This window comes from Glycine max, chromosome 4 (assembly GCF_000004515.6).
Source record: "Glycine max cultivar Williams 82 chromosome 4, Glycine_max_v4.0, whole genome shotgun sequence".
Classification (NCBI taxonomy): Eukaryota; Viridiplantae; Streptophyta; class Magnoliopsida; order Fabales; family Fabaceae; genus Glycine; species Glycine max.
The window spans coordinates 2,466,335-2,486,925 of NC_016091.4; the positions used below are offsets into that span (position 1 = coordinate 2,466,335).

Below are 20,591 nucleotides of genomic sequence, written 5' to 3' on the forward strand. Positions count from 1 at the left end.
TTAAAGGGATTTAATATATGCTAAGGAATTGGGTGGAGTCTATTATATTGAAATATGAATTGCCAGTACCTGTTTGAAATATGTTGAACCCCGACGACATGCAGAGGACGAACATAGTGGAATTCTAATTCTTAACTACTTTTACAATCAATTAAAAACTCTTTAAAATTTATAAACTAATTTGTTTTGTTGCAATTTTTTTATTTTCTTCACCATATATGACAATGACATCATATTTGTGTTATCTTCGTATCAAATCTGGTGAACTTAAGCCATTTACACTAATTCTTAGGAACAACGATGTCTTACTTGTCAGATTTGTTACTTTATGATCAGCACACTTACTGAGTTATAATGTTAATTAAATATTTTATAGCACAAATGAGTCCCAACAATGACCAAGATTTTAAATTATCAAATCCTCAAAGTGAGAATGATTCTTACCTGATATATCCTTTGTATACATACATACATACATATGAAAATGTTAAATGTACTCTCCCACATAAGTGCTTGATTAAAAAATAAATAAATTATAAGTAAAATTTATTGAATTGTTTTTTCAATAAAGTTGGGCTAATAAAAGAAAAATGTTGAACAACACCCTTATAGTATTGATTAAAAAACTAAAAATGTATAAAATTATTTTTTTTAACATTCTTCTATTATTTTCATAATAAATATTTTTTTTTATTTTAACCTATATTTTAAAAACACTCACCAATCATAATCATAATAAAATAGTATATTAAAAATAGTGTGTTGGTAATACTTTTTACTTCTATAATACAATGATTGGGGCTAACTTAATATACGTAAGAAAGATAGATAAAATGAGAGAGAGAGAGAGAGGAACTCAAATATATGTGATGTGATAATTGAATGAAAAAAAAAGAAAAAATATTTATTGTCAGCCGTATATAAACGAGGAAATGGATGTACGGTGAAAAGTAAAGAGAATTAGCAGGGTGTTATTGGTGGGTGTAGAAAGTAGCAGGAAATGGCTGTGATCCCGTGTCACTGTTACCGTACCGTCGGATCAGACAAACCCTACCTCTCCGGTCAGAGTCTCCGCCGTCGCGCTCCTTTCCCCGCCGTCTCTGTTTCATTTCGACGCCGAATATCATGCGTCGCCTCTTCTGCCATCGCTCGTAAGCCTACTCTACTCTTCCTTTTCCATTTCCGATTCTTAACACTTTCACATTCTCACTCTCTTTACAATTTTCAACTTCAACTTCCACGTCTTCTAATTCTTATCTCATATGTAAATTGCATCGGATTAGGGTTTAAGAAATGTAATGTGCTTTTTGTGAGATGATTGATTTTTATATTCTGTTAAGCTCTGAGTGTATTTGACTAATGCACTAGTTGAGAAGCATTATTGATCTAATTTCTAGATGCATATTTATATTTGTTTTCAACCACTGTGTTGGGGTTTGAAGAAGTGACTAACAGGTTATTGGCTTCTGACTTCGATTCTTTTGTTCTGCAGACAAAGTTGGGCTGAAAGATTTTCTTCACTTAGATGATTTTGATAAGGACACTATTCTGAAGATGCTGGACCGGGCACTTGAGGTCAAGGCCTTGCTGAAGTCAGGGGACAGGTCGTTTCGACCTTTTGAGGGGAAGACAATGGCAATGATATTTACAAAGCCGTCCATGAGAACGCGTGTTTCGTTCGAGACTGGCTTTACATTGTTAGGTGGCCATGCTATTTATTTAGGACCTGATGATATCCAAATGGGCAAGCGAGAGGAGACTCGTGACATTGCTCGTGTTTTGTCTCGCTATAATGACATCATTATGGCTCGTGTTTTTGCTCATAAGGTATGCTGGTGACCAGTGAATGTGAGTTACTTGTATTTCATTTGGCCATTGTACCGCAGTTACTCATGTTTGTGGTCAGTGAAGAATTATATCTGCATCTAATATTTGTGACACGTGCCACTGGTAATGTATAATGTTGGATTACATGTAATGCTAACATGAGACCTTGAGATGAATTAACAGTATTCAACAGGAGTATTTTTTATTATTAACATTCCACAGCCGTGAACTAATTTTCATATCTATTAAGATTTTAATGAGCTTAGTATCACAATGACAGAAACTGCTTTGCAATTGTGGGCTTTGTCATCTCATTGGGTTGGGAGGAATTTTTATCTGCTCCAGAGATGTGATCAATCATTATGAAAGAAAAATGAGCACTTTTTGCTTACCTTTTTTTTTGTGTTGAAAAAATTGTAGGACATACTTGATCTTGCAAAATATGCAACTGTGCCAGTCATCAATGGGTTGACAGACTACAACCATCCCTGCCAGATAATGGCTGATGCCCTTACCATGGTTGAGCACATTGGTCGGTTTGAAGGTACAAAGGTCAGGTTATGTTGCTTGTCTTGAAAAGTTTGCTTCTTCCTAATTCTTGGTGGCATTTTCAAGGGAATAGTTGTCTTACTGTATTCTGCATTACACATGTCAGGTTGTCTATGTTGGAGATGGAAATAATATTGTTCACTCATGGTTGTTGATGGCATCTGTAATTCCGTTTCACTTTGTCTGTGCGTGTCCTAAAGGATTTGAACCTGATGCAAAAACAGTTGAGAAGGCAAGGAAAGCTGGAATCAGCAAGATTGAGATAACTAATGATCCCAAAGAGGCTGTTAAAGGAGCTGATGTTGTGTATTCAGATGTCTGGGCCAGCATGGGCCAAAAGGAAGAAGCTGAATACCGGCGCCAAGCTTTTAAAGGATTTCAGGTACTTTACATAATATTTCTGACATTATTTTCTTACAGCCACCTAATCAAATGGTACACATGGGGTGGTTAGTGCAGAAATCATGTGTTGAGTTTAACGAAAAAAAAGATTGCGTTATTTGATACAGTGATTATGTTATGTTGGAATGGTGGTTGAAATGATTTGACTTTTGTATGCACTTGCTTAGCAGAATATGCTTGTAGCTCAATTGGCACCGGCTGAAGTCATAAAGACTTGGTGGTTTTTTGCAAATTGTTGAATGCTGAATAACAAGATAATGATTATATAGTAGTAATTAAAATATTAAATCAGCAGTTCGGAGACTATATGGGGATAGACTCAGTATATAACTATGTTGTCAGAATTGAACTAGACCAGCTGGTCAAACTGGGAACTAGACGCCAAACTTGTTCATTTTAGCCTTGAAAACTGGTCTTGTAAAGAACTGGTGTAAAACTGGTTGAACCAGTTCACGATGGTTGATATCATGATGATTGGTAAAACCGGGCATAAGTTTCAAATTGGTTTGTTGGAAAAAAAACTTTTATTTGTTAAAATAAAAAATTTAATATCATGATGATTGATATAAATGCAGCCCATTATGATGGTTGATAGTTATATTAATTACAGTTACATAGTTTCTATTTTTGGTTGCTGATAGATATTATTGTATGTTGAACATTAATGTTATGACATATTTGATTTGATTTCATATTTAATTTTGAATATTATATATTATGAGTTATAAGAAGTGAAGCTTCATTTTTAATATTATAAGGTTATAAATATTTTTATTTTTTGAATATTGTTTGATATATCAATTACGTAAAAGGAGAGGGTTGCTATTCTTAGCCGGTCCCAAGCCCGGATAAAAGGAGAGGGTTGTGTTAGGCTTTCGACAGCCAACGTTAAACTTTGTCGAATCTCTATGACATGGATCAATTACGTAATAATGTGAATGCTAGGTCGTTGCCCGGAAGCAACGCGCTGTATGGCTCGAGTACAGTGTCAAAAGAGCAAGGGCCGCTGCATCGTCGCCCGGATGTAGTGAAAAGTAAGCAAGGGTTCCCACATTTTCGTGAACGGGTGTGGGTAAAGAAACTAGTTCATGACAGGAGGATTCGCTTTGGTACATGGAATATAGGCACACTTACTGGAAAATCTATGAAAATAGTGGATGTTATGGTGAGGTGGAAGATCAATTTTATGTGCCTACAAGAAACTAAGTGGACAGGTGAAAAAGCGAAAGAATTAGACAACTCGGGATTTAAGCTGTGGTATACGGGAAAAATCAGATCAAGAAATGGGGTAGGGATTATTGTGGACAAGGAGTGGAAGAAGGATGTCGTGGATGTAAGAAGAGTAGGAGATCGTATCATAGCCTTAAAATTGGTAGTGGGACAGGACACCTTTAATGTTATTAGTGGGTACGCACCTCAGGTTGGGTTAGCAGAACACTTTAAGGTAAAATTTTGGGAGGATCTAGAAGGGGTACTTCAGGATATACCCCAAGGAGAGAAAGTTTTCCTAGGAGGGGATCTCAATGGACATGTAGGTAGCGTGGCTAGAGGTTTTGAGGGGGTGCATGGGGGTTTTGGCCTAGGGGAGATGAATGGGGAGGGTAAATCCATCTTGGAGTTTTCGGAGGCTTTGGATCTTTCTATAGCCAATACATGGTTTAAGAAAAGAGAGGAATATCTTATCACTTACAAAAGTGGAGGGACATGTTCTCAGATAGATTTCTTCCTTATCAGGAAGTCCGATAGGAAGTATTGCTTGAACTGTAAAGTTATCCCGGGAGAGAGCTTGACTACCCAACATAGAGTTTTGGTTATGGATGTAAGAATTAGAGATAGGGCAAAGAGAAGAAGTCCTATGGTAGCACCAAGGATCAAATGGTGGCACTTGAAGGGTGAGAAACAAGGAATCTTCCAACAAAAGATATGGGAGGGATGGTGTGGACAATCACAAGGAAGTGCAAATGATATGTGGAACAAGATGTCCCAAGAGATTATTAAAGTGGCTAAAGAGACGTTGGGTGAATCTAGAGGTTTTGGACCTAGGGGTAAAGAATCGTGGTGGTGGAATGAAAATGTTCAGAGCAAAGTTAGAGTAAAAAAGGAGTGTTTCAAGGAGTGATCTAGGTGTAGAAATTCTGAAACTTGGGGTAAGTATAAGATAGCTAGAAATGAAACCAAAAAGGCGGTGAGTGAGGCAAGAGCCCAAGCTTTTGACGGACTATACCAAGCTCTAGGAACTAGGGACGGAGAAAGATCTATATATAGGCTTGCTAAGGGTAGAGAGAGGAAGACTAGAGATTTGGATCAAGTAAAGTGTGTTAAGGATGAAGAAGGCAAAGTCTTAGTGCATGAAAAAGATATCAAGGAAAGGTGGAAGGCGTATTTCCACAACTTATTTAATGATGGATATGGATATGACTCTAGCAATCTAGACACAAGAGAAGAGGACCGGAACTATAAGTACTATCGTCGGATTCAGAAACAGGAAGTAAAGGAAGCGTTGAAAAGAATGAGTAACGGTAAGGCGGTGGGGCCAGACAACATACCTATTGAAGTGTGGAAAACTCTTGGAGATAGAGGTCTTGAGTGGCTCACCGAATTCTTTAACGAAATTATGAGGTCAAAACGCATGCCGGAGGAATGGAGGAGAAGCACGTTAGTGCCAATCTATAAGAACAAGGGGGATATACAAAATTGTGCAAATTATAGGGGAATCAAGCTCATGAGTCATATCATAAAATTATGGGAAAGAGTGATCGAACGAAGATTAAGAAAGGAGACTCAAGTTACTGAGAATCAATTTGGTTTCATGCCGGGAAGGTCGACCATGGAAGCGATTTATTTATTACGGCGGGTGATAGAGCAATATCGCATGGCCCAACAAGACTTGCACTTGATTTTTATTAACTTGGAGAAAGCGTATGATAGAGTGCCTAGAGAGATTTTGTGGAAAGCTCTAGAGAAGAAAGGGGTTAGGGTTGCATATATTCGAGCTATCCAAGATATGTATGATAGGGTATCGACTAGTGTTAGGACACAGGGTGGAGAGTCAGACGATTTTTCCATCACAATTGGTTTGCATCAAGGGTCAACCCTTAGCCCCTACCTTTTTACCTTAATTCTGTATGTTCTCACGGAACAAATCCAAGAGATAGCGCCGAGATGCATGCTTTTTGCAGATGACATAGTCCTCCTTGGAGAGTCGAGGGAGGAGTTGAATGAGAGGTTGGAAACTTGGAGACGAGCTCTAGAAACACATGGCTTTCGCCTAAGCAGAAGCAAATCGGAGTATATGGAATGTAAGTTCAACAAAAGAAGGAGGGTTTCTAACTCAGAGGTGAAAATAGGAGATCATATTATCCCTCAAGTCACACGGTTTAAATATCTTGGGTCTGTAATACAGGATGATGGGGAAATTGAAGGGGATGTGAATCATCGCATTCAAGCAGGATGGATGAAATGGAGAAAAGCATCGGGGGTGTTATGTGATGCAAAGGTACCGATCAAGCTAAAGGGAAAGTTTTATCGGACTGCGGTAAGACCGGCGATTTTGTACGGAACAGAATGTTGGGCGGTCAAGAGCCAACATGAGAATAAAGTAGGTGTAGCGGAGATGAGGATGTTGCGGTGGATGTGTGGTAAGACTCGACAGGATAAAATTAGAAACGAAGCTATTAGAGAGAGGGTTGGAGTAGCGCCTATTGTAGAGAAGATGGTGGAAAATAGACTTAGGTGGTTTGGGCATGTAGAGAGAAGACCGGTAGACTCTGTAGTGAGGAGAGTAGACCAGATGGAGAGAAGACAAACAATTCGAGGCAGAGGAAGACCCAAAAAGACTATAAGAGAGGTTATCAAAAAGGATCTCGCACTTAATGATTTGGATAGAAGTATGGTACTTGATAGAACATTATGGCAGAAGTTGATCCATGTAGCCGACCCCACCTAGTGGGATAAGGCGTTGTTGTTGTTGTTGTTTGATATATCAAATTAAAAATTGAAATAGTATTATTTATTGTTAGTTCAATCATTAGATAAAACATTGAATCTTGAATCACTACCTCCCCAATTTAATGACTGGTTCAGTCTTAAAAAAACCCTTGGTATATATTGGTTTGTGAATGCTCTGGCACATGCTTGAATTGTTTCTTTACGTGAGATCGCAATTGCCCTTTGCAGGTGAACCAAAATCTTATGGATTTGGCTGGTTCAAAGGCATTTTTCATGCATTGCTTACCGGCGGAAAGAGGGGTGGAGGTGACTGACGAAGTTATTGAAGCTCCAAATTCAATAGTCTTCCCGCAAGCTGAGAACCGAATGCATGCACAGAATGCCGTAATGCTTCATGTACTTGCCAAGTAGATAGCTGAATGAATGATCATCTGAGGTTTTTGAGCAATATTAGCGTGCACTCGCAATAGTTGGTTTTAGGCCTTCAGCTAGTGAATACACTTTGCAACAGTTAGTTTTTGGCATTCAGCTGTATGTATGTTCGGTCTAGTAAGTTGGATTTTTGAGTTGCTTCGGTATTATTACTAGCAATTGAAAAACAGGTAAATCGTATAAAGATGCTAGTATTGGGTTTTCTTTTTCACTACAACATCTCATTTTTTATTTGAGATTTAATTCCTTTAAAGTAAAAAGTGAGGTAGGTCTAGGATAAAGGAAATATTAAATTATTGATTAAAAAGTTAACATTGAAAATTTATTCTTATATCATAAATTTACCCATTTAGAGTCAGACTCTCATTCTTATACCCAGCCTTTTATACACAATTTTCACAAAAAAATTCTCCAATCATTTCAAATTATTTTTCTTTTCTATTGTATACTTGACTCTTTTATTGCTTACTCTCATTATTTCATTAAAGTGAATTTTAATAAATTTTTTAGAAAGATTGTCAATAATTAAAAAAATACATCATAATTTAAATTGTTTATTATAAATTTAAAATATGATTTATATATTCAAAGCTATTTATTTATTAAGAATTTAAATTTAGAAAAAACAATACTTGTACAATAATTGTTAAAATTATAATTATAATAAAATATGTACTGTTGTAATAAAGTAAAATTTAGACAATTTTTTAACCGGCCATAATTCATTTTATCATTTAATGTATATATGTATATATATATATATGTGTGTGTATGTATTTTTACTTTAGAATACTTAAATCAAAATTTGATTTGAGACATAATTAGCCTTAATTATAAATTAAATCTTTGTATTTGAAATGTACATTGCAAAATCTTACAATTAATTTATATTTCTTTAATATATAATAAATCAAATTGAACCAATTTTAGTTCATATGTTATAAAGTTTCAATTAAATAAATAACCTATCAATTTTAAATCCAACAGAGAAAAACTCATGTCAAGTGTCAACACTTCCATGACCACCGAGCACAGCTATTGGCGGGGAGAGACAATGATAGTCGTGGAGACTGGAGAAGATAAACTCTTCTAAACGTTATTGCAGAAAAGCCACAATGTAAACCACAAACTCTTCTAAACCTCATTGCAGACAGATAAAATCGCACTGGATACATATTTTGCTAGTCATCAAGGGTAGTTCGCTCTTGTCTTGCACAAAAACCACAATGTAAACCTCACCTATGATACTTAAGGCGCAGGACACCAGCTCAATCGACAGGTGAAACATGTATACAGAACTCAGAAAGTTAAGTAACCATGACTTAGGTGTTAACATTAAATTAGGAGACAGTTCATACTTATCCCAAGCACAAGTACATTAAAGACTCAAACCCGCTTGAATTTCCCTGAAAAATATCTAGCTTCCATACTATTGTGTGAAATGAATAATAGAAGTCAATAGAATAAGAAAAACAACATTAAAAATCAGTAAAATATAAGACAGCACAAATTAAGGGGGCAACGGTTGCTACTATTCATTTGCATAAACCGGAAGGCGTGGGCAGACCGTTTATCTGCATCTGCTTGTACATCCATTGCCAATTCTCCAACGTTACCTCACCACCAAGAGACCGGATAACAGATCCACCACTGCATGTGCCTACTTTGCAGCATTCTTCTAGTGACAAACCCTTGACCACTCCATACAAAAATCCACTTGCAAAAAGGTCCCCTGCTCCTGTAGCATCGGTTGCCTTTGTTTCCCCAATGGCCGGGACTTGTATCATCTGGTATGCAAAAAAAGCTTACTTTAAGTAGTTATTTGTAACTAATTAATTTTTCAGCACCTATGCTACAACACTACCTGACACAAGGGCCGAACGACAAGAAAGTAAAAACTAATCAACTTTTCCCTAATGATTGTGGACCACAATGTGCTTAAACAGCATTCATCATGTCAACAACATACAGTTCCTGCAGAAATCTAGTTCCATGCTCCTACTGTTTGTGAACATTTGTTGATAGGGATGATGCATACTGAGTTCTTACCCTCTTTCTTTATAAAAAGTTCAATATATTCATGTTGGTTGGATGAGAAGAAGGCAAATTTTGAGCTCATTATACCAAATATGGGCAAAAACCATTCAAGACAATAAGACCAACAGCAAAGGTTGTTTTTTGTATAGGGAGGCAACTGCTTCACAACAAATTCTTACAAGGTCAAATAACTAGGCATTGTCTAGCTAATTATGGTGTCTTGCGGTCAATTACAAAAGGTTCACAACAGAGCCAACTATACAGGTCCCCAAAAAAGGAAAAAAAATAAAAACAAAGGGAATTGAGGAAGGAGCCTGGCAGAACATATCACACAGAATTTCAGGGAAAAAAGATAAATTAACACACCTCCTTTCCATGTTTGGCAATGCACCCATTAGCACCCAATGTTACAACAGCCCATTGGCAGTATTTGGAAAGAAATTCTACAGCAGCTATAGGATCATCTTTCTGTTCATCCCTAAAATCCACGGAAAAGTAAATTGATATCACTTATTTACAAGACAAAATACATATTAAATGAAAATAAGATAGTCAATAACTAGGAAACTGAAGATAAAATTGTATTTTCAACAAATGCATCTTGATATAAAGCTGGGTCTGATCCAAATGACAGTCACCTTAAAAGTTCAGCTGCTTCATCCTCATTGGCAAAGCAGAGGTCTATGTTCCCAGATTCCAGTAGCTTGAGAAGCGGTAGTTTAAAGTTCCTCACCATCTTGCCAAAATGAAGAGATCATGAGTGAGAAATACAAATAGAATAACTAAATAAATTACACAAGTGACTTCTTAAAAATAAAACTTCCATAATCCTATATAATATATTGGTAGGCATCTTAAGCACTTTCATACAGTCATTATTGAAATTATGTAGAAAAAAAATATGATCTCTTAAATGTAGCAAATGACAAGAAGAAATTAAACATATTCAGAAATTATACTGTGGACTAATCGACTAATGATTTTATATTGAATTAACAGCCCTTCGTCAGAATTCAGTTTTACCAAAACAATCCTTTGTCTGCATGTATGAAGAACTTTGGGGGAGGGGGGATTGTGAGAAGCGACATAAATTAAAATACCTCAAAACTGGCCAAATCCAAGGAAACAAGAAGGCCTTCCTGTTTGGCTAAATGAATTGCTGCTTGAATAACCTCCAAGTTGAGTACCGCATATCTCAATACCAACCACTGAAACGTAAATATATCAGCAACTAAGTTCACAGAGTGATATATTACTAGTAGTGATAGACCTAGTAGGATATAAAAGCATAACGATACATAGAACATGATAAATGTCGAAAGAAATCAATCAACCTTGGAGCCCTTGAAATCCTCTTTCACCAATTCTTGTGCCTGCCAAAAAAGAAAAAAAGAGAGAGAATACATAATATCAGGCACAAACATGACTTCAATTCAGACATCGTAATTCCTAACCTAGCCTCAAAAAATGAAGAAAGGGTGTATATGAATTAGAAGTACCTGAACTTTGACAGCATTTGAGAGACAGGGCCGCATTGTACGGTTACCCATGTCATCTACCAAGCAAACACACTAGTACACAGAGCAAATCCATTAACTTGTTATGTCATACTATAATATGATAGAATGAATTACATACATTGTGTGCTGGTACCTGTGCAGTGTGTCCTTTCTTTTGACGGAGTCTTGAGAGGTCGACAGAGTTGAAGGTCATGTTGGTGAGAAAAAGCTGGCCTTGGTGGTCATCTCCATAAGCTCCAATAATTCCGGTGGAAATTCCAAAACCGCGACTGAGACCGCGAATTGTGTTGGCAACGCTGCCACCAGCGAGAGTTTTGATGTCATCGTGGGATTTGGATTTAACCTCTCTCAGTATGGATTCCAGTTCTTCAATTTGGACCTGTAGGATAAACAAAGTTATTAACGGAAGGAAGAGAGAATAAGTTTGAAAAACATAGTTAGTTATAAAAAGAACAGACAGGGATGGAGCCACCGCGCTCGCCGGGAATGCGATGGAGCAAGGACCAATCGACGGTGGCAACGTTGTCGACCAGGGCGGATGGCTGGAGACCCAGAATCAAGGGAGCATGGTCGTGGGAAAACCTCTCCGCTCCCATTGGCCACCACTCACTATCTTTTTTCCGCAGCCCCTAAAAACTAACCCTCTCCTATTTTCTTCTTAGCTAACCCTCCATTCCATACAATTCCAACCAGAGTCTTTCACTCTGTCAAAACTATATTACTTACTTTTTTAAATCATCTATCTTCTGTCTAATTAAATAAATTCTCTTTTTTCTTTTCAATAAAAAAAAAGACTATCTTTGAAAACTTTCTTTGACAAAATTATTTTTAGAAGCATTTCTTTTTCTTTTTTAATTTACTCTTTTACCTTTATTTCTAAATTTAATTTCCGAATTTTTTCAAGTAGTTGAATATACCTTATATGGCAATATAAATTTGTTTAAAATATTTATTTATTACTAGCTTTAGTGTTATAAAATAAACATTTATTTTATACCTTGGACGGACTAAAATACCTGTAAAGATGATATTTTAATTTTTTGAAATTACTAAATGTTTTTTCAATTTAGCTTTTGAATTAAATTTAAATTTACTTAATGCATATTAAAGAGATTTTATATTATCATTGAATTACATAACATAAATTTACTATCTTTAACAATAATTATCCTCAAAGTTATACTCAATGCGTTTTATACCTAATTATCTTGAAGTGTATGTTTTTACGGAGGATTATTAGTTCTTACGGCGGATTATCTAGTTACAATTTGTACTTTTAAGATGAACTCTAGACGGAAAAGGATCAACAAGATTCTTTTCATATGCCTCACTTCTATTCTTTCAGTGAACTGCATTTTATTGAAACCTTACACCCTCCATGAAATCATTCTCACACTCGTCAATTTTCAATTGTAAAGTTGTAAAAAACGAACAAAAATCCTGGTTTTAAAAAGGAAGATGCATGTATCCACAGTGATGACAAAACAATGGCGTCGGTGTCCTCATTAATAAAGATGTCAATGAGAACTTAACTAGAGAACATAAAGATCATGGGAAAAAAAATGTGAAATACATCAAACACTAAAGATCGGCATACACTTGCCTTTCCCTAACTAGAGAACAGAGTTCGAAATATTATGGAACAATTGCTTCCTGGGATCGTAAGGAGCCACAGACCACAACAACTCTACGCAGAAATTGTCTGGTGTTATTGGGAATGAAAAGAATCCCTCTTCCATGAATATGCAAAAAACAAGGATATCCCATGATATCATTTCAAGATTGGAATAGAAGACATTGCTTTTTTAAATACCTCATTTTTTAAGAGCTTTTTCTGCTTTATCAGGTAAGACATTATCAGGAACAACATCCAGCATAGAGTCGTACTCCTCATCTTTACGTGCAAACTTCTTTCGCAGCAGCACCTTCTCAAACTCAATTTCATCAAAGGACTTTGAATTTTCGGCTGCATGGACCTGTGCAAGGTTAGTATAATTGGCGGCTGACTGGGAGATGAAAGCTATCTCTTCATCAGTGAGCTTTCTTAGGAACTTTGCGGGATTGCCTGCCCATACCTGCAAAATTTGCCAGTTTGTGCTTACAGATCACGAATGACACATATAGCATGCATTCAAGAAAAAGCAGCCAAACAGACCTTAGAACTTAAAATATCTAGAGCAGCCAAAAACTGATCAAAGTTAAGGAGTGCTTTCCATCCCCATGATAAGAATTAATAATAAAAAAAAGAGCCGAGGACCATCTAAGATAGCTTCAGTCTTGCAATTGGGTCAACCGGTCCAAAATTCCACACCTGAGGGCATTCAAAGACTTTATAACACGGTAATTTTTAGGTGCAAGTTATAAACTTGAACCTTATAGGATGTTAAATTAGAATTATATATTGCTTTTTCTCCCAAAAAGGAAAAATATAAATAGTTTGAACCTTTTGATAAAACTCGGAAGTGGGTATATATAAGCTCATGCAGTTCAAGAAGCAAAATAATAACCATGACATTAGTAATAAGTAACAATTAAGACAAATGATCTAGGATTCTTCTGGATTAGGGTCTACTCGAGAAGGGATAGTTTAGAACCAAAATTATAACCCATGAAAGAATTTAGGCTTATGTTGTGGCCATGGGCTTTGAGGAAGAATAGGTGAGATCATAAGTTAGAAGAAAAAAAAAAATAAGGGCTTTATGTTTCAAAAACCTTTTAGATACCTAAATGAGTAAATATCTTAAGGGCTGTTAAATAAAATTAAAAAGACAAAATGAAAAATTATCCCAAGAAGTCTTTTAAGAATATTCCTAATGCATCTAATCTAATATTAAACAACTTTAAGGTCACAATAATTATCAGGTTAAAATTATCTAAAAACACAAAATCCCTAAAATTTCCATTAAAAACTAACATAAAGATAAATAAAATGAACACATAATAATAATTGACCCTCTTTGTCCTAGACTGGCAGTACAGTATGTTAAGTCAATAGTGGAATCATTCCCAAAATCAGTTAAGACTAACATGAACATGATTCTAATCCTCATAAATTTAATGGGTGTAGCCAAACAGCAAACATCCAGACATACCTCACCAGAAGGAATTCTTGTATTCTGTCTCACAAGGGCTCCAACAGCAACCATGGCATTTTTCTCAACAATTACACCATCAAGTAGTAGTATTGCACCCATACCAACAAAAGCCTCGTCCTCAACGGTACAACCATGTAAAACAGCACTATGACCTGCTCAGTGAAAACTATAACATAAATTTCCCATTAAAAGTAGAACACAGCACTATTCTTAATCATGACAAAAATGTTACTCACCGACAGTAACATTATATCCCCAATCATTGTAGGCAACACCTTCCCACTTAAATTTGACTTTGCAACATGCACCAGGGAGTTGTCCTGTATGTTAGTTCCACTTCCAATTCTGATGCTACTAACATCACCTATTCATAAAGTGAAGTTTAGACATGATCACCGCATGTATCTTCACGAACAACACAGATAGATCAAACATTGCACATTCAATTTACATTAAAAGATCAGAGAAATCTGTTTGAGAAAGAAAGCATTGCAAATTATTCAGCAAATACAACTCATTAGCAGCAGAAGCATAAAATGGTTGAAATGTTGTTGTCTGTGAGATCTAATTGGTCCAGCGAGATAGGTTACCTCTCAAGACACACCCATACCAAACGACGGAGGCACTTGGTGCAACAAATGCATCCTTATCAACGACAGGAGCCTTATCAAATATGTTCATCAAAGTTAGATGCCTAGAAACTAAAAACAACAAGGAAGACGATTACTTGACATATTTCATAGCATAATGGCAAAAGAGTGAACAAAGTATAGCACATCAGAAACCAACGCTGTAAATGGCTCTCCCAACTCCCAAGGCTTCCCATTTCCTCACTTGCTTACACTTCAAGGTAGAGTTATCTCCGTTTCTTGGATCCAGCACAAACAAATTGGGTCCCCGCCCTACAAACTAGCCTGCTCAAGAGAATAAATACATCATACATGCTTCTTCTAATATATTAGAAATTACAAATAATATAATGTATTAAAAAATATAACATGAAAAATAGTTTCTCACTTTATAACAGGTTACAAGTAGATTTTACAAAATAGTTTGTAATATATTTTTTTCACAATCTTAATTGATTCATATTAATATATATTTGAATGTATTAGTTTGTGTTTGAATAAAATACACATTTAAATGTTACCTTAGTTACATATATGCCAAACAAAATTTAAAATAAAATTTTATCTATATAGATTTTAAGTTGTAAAATAAGTCATATTTATTAATGTTTATATAAACATATAAATCAATAACTAAAAATTATAAAAGCCTGGCGAGCCTGCCTCGCTATCAATCCGTTTTTGAACAAGACAAAACAGGACATCCAATATAGGTTGATGTCTTTTAGACCAGTTCCTTTTTTTGTGTTGTTGATTTATTATGATATAATGCTTACCCCCCCTCCCCCTAAAAAATTGAAAAAAGGTATTAATCCAATCCAACTTGACCATACATGCTTCACCCAACTAGTTTCTATGTAAGTCTCACTCTAAACTTAATCAACTTGTCAAAAATAACTACAAAATAATAAAAGAAGTCTAATCGACTTCTCACTAACCTCTTTCGAACAAGTCTCTCTTGTTGTCTCTTTTTTTTTTACGAGTACTTTATTCTTAGGATAAAGTGGAGAAGTAAATGAAAAATTAAGGGTGTGTTTGGTTTGCATTTTCATTTTCTGTTTTCATTTTCTGAAAATTGTTTTCATTTTCAAAAGATTAAAATTCTGAAAATATGTTTGGTTTGACTTCTTGTTTTTTGTTTTCATGAAATAAAAATACTGAAAATTTTTGATATATTGACTTCTTGTCTTTTTGTATTTTTATATTTGCTAAAAATTACATTCATTGTCACCACAATTTCATTTTATCCGAAATGAGGTTTCTGTTATTAACTGAAAACACTGAAAACGAAAATTTATTATTTTCATTTTCTGATTGTTTCCTGTTTTCATTTTCACTGAAAATGTTTTCAGAAATCCAACCAAACATATTTTCATCACCGTTCTGTTTTCAGTGAAAATGAAAACAGAAAACAACTAAACCAAACACCCCCTAAAAAAAAGGTGTTGTAATGGTCTCTTTTGTTTATAAGTGACCGACATAGAAACTCTACAAAAGTTTTAATATATGAGAAATTTAATGCAACAACTTTTTTTTTATTGGAAATCTAAATAAAAAATCAATCATTACCTAAAATGTATTTAACCCTCAAATTAATTTTAGTGGATACGAAATTATTAAAATAATGGCCTAGCATGAGTGGGTTTAAAGATAGACGAGTTTAGCTTTAATGGGTTCAAAATCATAAATAGGGGGGCAAAATATAACATTTTATCATACCTACTTGTAATTCTCTCGTAAATTGGGATGGTACATTTACCCACATTGCTACAAACGTAACCCGCCACTGTACAACATGTTTAATATAAAGGTGGTACGTCAGTTGCCGAGTATCTAACACAGCTTGGGACCGGCTGTGAAATATAGGGAGAGTTAGTCTACCACTAATCCACCAGACACAAGAACTTTTAAAGACATACTTTTATGGTGGAAAATTGGTTTTATAAAACCTTTTTATTACATAGAAAGTAACAATATGTACTTTCAAGATGAACTCTAGATGGAAAAGGACCCATAAGTTCGTTTTTACTACTTTTTAGATAGCCCACTTCTATTCTTTCTGTGAACTACACAATTGAAGCCTTTCACCCTCCATGAAATAATCATTATCCCAATCGTAATTTTTCAATTGGCTAGAAAATATGCAAAAAGGAAGATGCATGTATCCACACTGAAAACAAAAACCCAGGCGTCAGTGTCCTCATTAATAAAGATGTCAACGAGAACTTATGCACCAAGTTGACGAACAACAACTTGAACATAAAAAAAGTAAGGGGGGGGAATGTGAAATCACTTGCATTGGATACATCAAACACTAAAGATCAGCATACGATATCCTACATGGCACTTGCCTTTCCCAAATTAGACAACAGAGTTCGGAATTTATGGAACAATTGCTTCCTGGACCGTAAGGCGCCACAATTCTATCGCAGAAAATGTCAGGTATTATTGGGAATGAAAAGAATCCCTCTTCCATGAATTTGCAAAAAACAATAGAGTCCCATGATGTCATTTCAAGATTGGAATAGAAAAACACTGCTTTTAAATACCAGATTTTTTAAGAGCTTTTTCTGCTTTATCAGGTAAGACATTATCAGGAAGAATAAGCTCTGGTGGGATCTCACGCACAACACCCAGCATAGAGTCATACTCCTCATCTTTGCGTGCAAACTTCTTTCGTAGCACCTTCTCAAACTCAATTTCATCAAAGGACTTTGAATTTTCGGCCGCATGGACCTGTGCAAGGTTAGTATAATTGGTAGCTGACTGGGAGATGAAAGCTATCTCTTCGTCAGTGAGCTTTCTCAGGAACTTTGCAGGATTGCCTGCCCATACCTGCAAAATATGCAAGTTTGTGCTTACAGATCATGAATGACACATATAGCATGCATTGAAGAAATAAACAGCCTAACCAACATTGGAAGTTAAAATATCTAGGCCAGGCAAAAACTGATAAAAATTAAGGAGTGCTTTCCATCCCCTCCATGTCTCCTGAAATTCCTCATTTATTACCTTAGCAATTGGATCTAAGGTTACTTCTAATGGAATTGATCAAGTTTCCCTCTCTCCTTCATTAAACAAGAAATATGTCCTTTTTTTAATCCCTAATTGTCCGTTTAATTTAATCTTAGTTAATCAACTTGTTCTCTAAATTGTCTTGTGACATTTGATTCTAATTCTTTTGTCATACAAGAATGTGGTACAAGTAGAATAATTGGCATAATAGATCAATCTCGAGGTCTCTACTATCTAGAGCCAATTCCTTTTGTGTCTTGTGTTGCTAGAGTTACATCTGCAAAGCTTTTTCATAAATGCATGGGTCATCCAAATTAGTCAAAATTAAAGGAAATGGTTCCAGGTCTTGAAAAAGTACTAGAGTTAATTGTGAATCATTTCAATTTAGGTAAACATGTTTGCTCCTCTTTTCCAAAACAAATTGAAAAAAGATGTGTAATTCTATGTTTTTTAATTTTTATTGTTCATTCAGATATATGGGGTCCAGGTCAAGTCTTTTTTTAAGGGTTCAAATGCTGTCACTGTTATTGATGAATTTTCTCAATGCACTTGGTTGTACTTATTTTGTTCATAATGTCTCTCCAGGATTTGATAAGCTCTCTGCCCGAGCCATCAAATGTGGTGTTGTTGTTTTTTTTTTATATATATTCTAGGCTTTGGAACACGGATGGTTATATGAAGATAAAGGGAGTACCCAAGTTATTAGGCATTGTTACAGAGATGGGGTAGGGTCTCTAATGGATAGACATTCTACCATGGGGTACTATGAATCTACTGGTGCAAGTATTGGCTTATGGAAAAGTAAGAAGCAAGATTTGCTGTTAGGTCTAGTGCAAAATCCAAATATAAGGCGGTGGCGATAACTACTAGAGAACTTGTATGGATTAAACAACTATTTAAGGAGTTGAAGTTTTGTGATATTCAACAAATGAAGTTAATTTGTGATAATCAAGCAACTATTCATGTTGACTCTAAACCGATGTTTCATGAGATGGCCAAACATATAGAAATTGACTCTCACTTTGTACAAGAGAAGGTTCTATCCAAGGAAGTTTTAACTGAGTTAGTCAGCTAAAATGACCAACTTGCAGACATCTCGACAAAATTCTAAGAGGATCACAAATCCAATAAAATTGTTCCATGCTTGGTGCATCAAATCTGTTTGCTTCAGCTTGACGCAGAGTGCTTGAAACAGTTTCTATTTTAGAAATTAATGTCTAAAGTAGATGAATAGACAGAGACTTCGCTCATCATTGCTCTTAGGGAATTGCAGATGTATCTAAATATAGGTGTTGTTGAGTGTTTTTCACTCGAGCATTTTACCAAAATCTAGTCTTCAACTAAAGAATAAGGGCTTTATGTTTCAAACACGTTTTAGATACTTAAATATCATAAGGCTGTTGAATAAAATTAAAAAGCAAAATAAAAAACTAACCAAAAAATTTCTTTAAGAGTAAATAGTGTATACACTAACAATGTAAAAACCATGTATGATATGTTTTTTTACTCTTAGAATAATCACTTTAAAAGTCATACCAACTATGATTTATGATTGGTTGATAATGTAAATCTTTTTATACTAACAGTGCATAGAAATTAACCTCACCCCCTATATTCCATAAAAATTATATAAAAAACAAATAATTGAACAACCTGTCAGAGATTGGCAGTATAGTATGTTAACTAAAAAATGGAATAATTCCCAAAAACAGTTTACACTACCACGAACATGATCCTAATCCTCAGTAACTTAATAGGAATAGCCAAACAGCCAAACAGCCAAACACCCACAGACATACCTCGCCAGAAGGAATTCTTGTATTCTGTCTCACAAGGGCACCAGCAGCAACCATGGCATTTTTCTCAACTACTACACCGTCAAGTAGTATTGCACCCATACCAACAAAAGCCTCGTCCTCAACAGTACAACCATGGATAACAGCACTGTGGCCTGCTCAGTAAAAAAAATTTAACAAAATTTCCCATTAAGAGTAGAACACAGCACGATTCTTAATCATGACAAAAAGGTTACTCACCGACAGTAACATTATCCCCAATAATTGTAGGCAACACCTTCCCACTTAAATTTGACTTTGCAACATGCACCAGAGAGTTGTCCTGAATGTTAGTTCCATTTCCAACTCTGATGCTGTTAACATCACCTATTCATAAAGTGAATTTCAAACATGATCACCACATATATCTTAATGAACAACACAGAAATTCAATCTACATTAAAAGATAAGAGAAATGCAAGTTCGCGTGAAATCTGTTTAGAAATAAAGCATTACAAATTATTCCACAAAACATCTCATTAACAGAAGAAGCATAGAATGATTGAAATATTATCTGTGAGACCTAATTGAAGGAGCGAGATAGGTTACCTCTCAAGACAACTCCATACCAAATGGATGATCCTCTTCCAAGTTGAACGTCTCCAATGACGGAGGCGCTTGGCGCAACAAATACATCCTTATCAACAACAGGAGCCTTATCAAATATGTTCATCAGAGTTCGATGCCTAGAGACTAAACACAACAAGGAAGACGATTACTAGATATATTGCATAGCATTATATAAGTCTCCGATCATAAACATTGATCATGAAATTAGGGCATGGAAATGAAAAAAATGGGAAAGGGGAAAGAGACAAACGCTGCTCTTGGAAGTAGTAACCGCCCTGAAGACGGGAACCGAGACGATCAATGGCCTGTCCAGTTTCTCGAATCCAGTTACCAACGCTGTAGATCGCTCTCCCAAGGGTTCCCATTTCCTCAACTGCTCAGTGCTTCACACTTCGAGTCTCAACCAGAATGCTACTATGCTAGAGTAGAATATCCCTGTTTCGTGGAGAGGGCAATTTGGGGTTTCCATCGCTCAAAACAAAAATGGGCCTGGCCCAAGATTATCTGGGCCGATCTGTTACCAGCTTGTGGGGTTTGAAAATTTTGGTAATTTGTTCCGTATAAACAATTTAGTTCAAATAAAGAATAGTGTTAAAACAATTTAGATATGATTGCAAACAAGAATCAATAATTCTTGGACAGAGAAGCCACATTTGCCACCCATAATAATAGTTCAAATAAAGAATAGTGTTAAAAGCTGCCAAAATTTATATTGAGGAAGGTGGCGGGGAC

The 20,591-nt window shown here is 35.6% G+C and overlaps 3 protein-coding genes and 1 pseudogene across 3 annotated transcripts; 1 reads left to right on the top strand and 3 right to left on the bottom strand.

Moving 5' to 3' along the window:
• The first annotated feature begins 815 nt into the window (after positions 1 to 815).
• On the top strand, positions 816 to 7,369 carry LOC100775828 (ornithine carbamoyltransferase, chloroplastic). Its single transcript, XM_003523760.4, has 5 exons — positions 816 to 1,151; positions 1,493 to 1,827; positions 2,248 to 2,379; positions 2,483 to 2,758; positions 6,955 to 7,369. Exons 1-5 carry the CDS (start codon positions 1,001 to 1,003, stop codon positions 7,135 to 7,137), a joined length of 1,077 nt encoding a protein of 358 aa, XP_003523808.1. The 5' UTR covers positions 816 to 1,000; the 3' UTR covers positions 7,138 to 7,369.
• A 1,096-nt stretch (positions 7,370 to 8,465) lies between these two features.
• LOC100816993 (uncharacterized) lies at positions 8,466 to 11,416 on the bottom strand. Its single transcript, NM_001253229.2, has 8 exons — positions 11,174 to 11,416; positions 10,849 to 11,094; positions 10,695 to 10,766; positions 10,530 to 10,568; positions 10,296 to 10,403; positions 9,834 to 9,931; positions 9,562 to 9,673; positions 8,466 to 8,945 (listed from the first exon to the last, which is right to left on the bottom strand). The coding sequence occupies exons 1-8, from the start codon at positions 11,309 to 11,311 to the stop codon at positions 8,694 to 8,696; spliced, it is 1,065 nt and encodes a 354-aa protein (NP_001240158.1). The 5' UTR covers positions 11,312 to 11,416; the 3' UTR covers positions 8,466 to 8,693.
• Positions 11,417 to 12,189: 773 nt separating this feature from the next.
• Positions 12,190 to 14,797, bottom strand: LOC100794279 (gamma carbonic anhydrase 1, mitochondrial-like; annotated as a pseudogene).
• A 1,813-nt stretch (positions 14,798 to 16,610) lies between these two features.
• LOC100777972 (gamma carbonic anhydrase 1, mitochondrial) lies at positions 16,611 to 20,295 on the bottom strand. Its single transcript, XM_003523762.4, has 5 exons — positions 20,110 to 20,295; positions 19,839 to 19,982; positions 19,491 to 19,616; positions 19,254 to 19,405; positions 16,611 to 17,274 (listed from the first exon to the last, which is right to left on the bottom strand). The coding sequence occupies exons 1-5, from the start codon at positions 20,222 to 20,224 to the stop codon at positions 16,981 to 16,983; spliced, it is 831 nt and encodes a 276-aa protein (XP_003523810.1). The 5' UTR covers positions 20,225 to 20,295; the 3' UTR covers positions 16,611 to 16,980.
• Between the last annotated feature and the right edge of the window lie 296 nt (positions 20,296 to 20,591).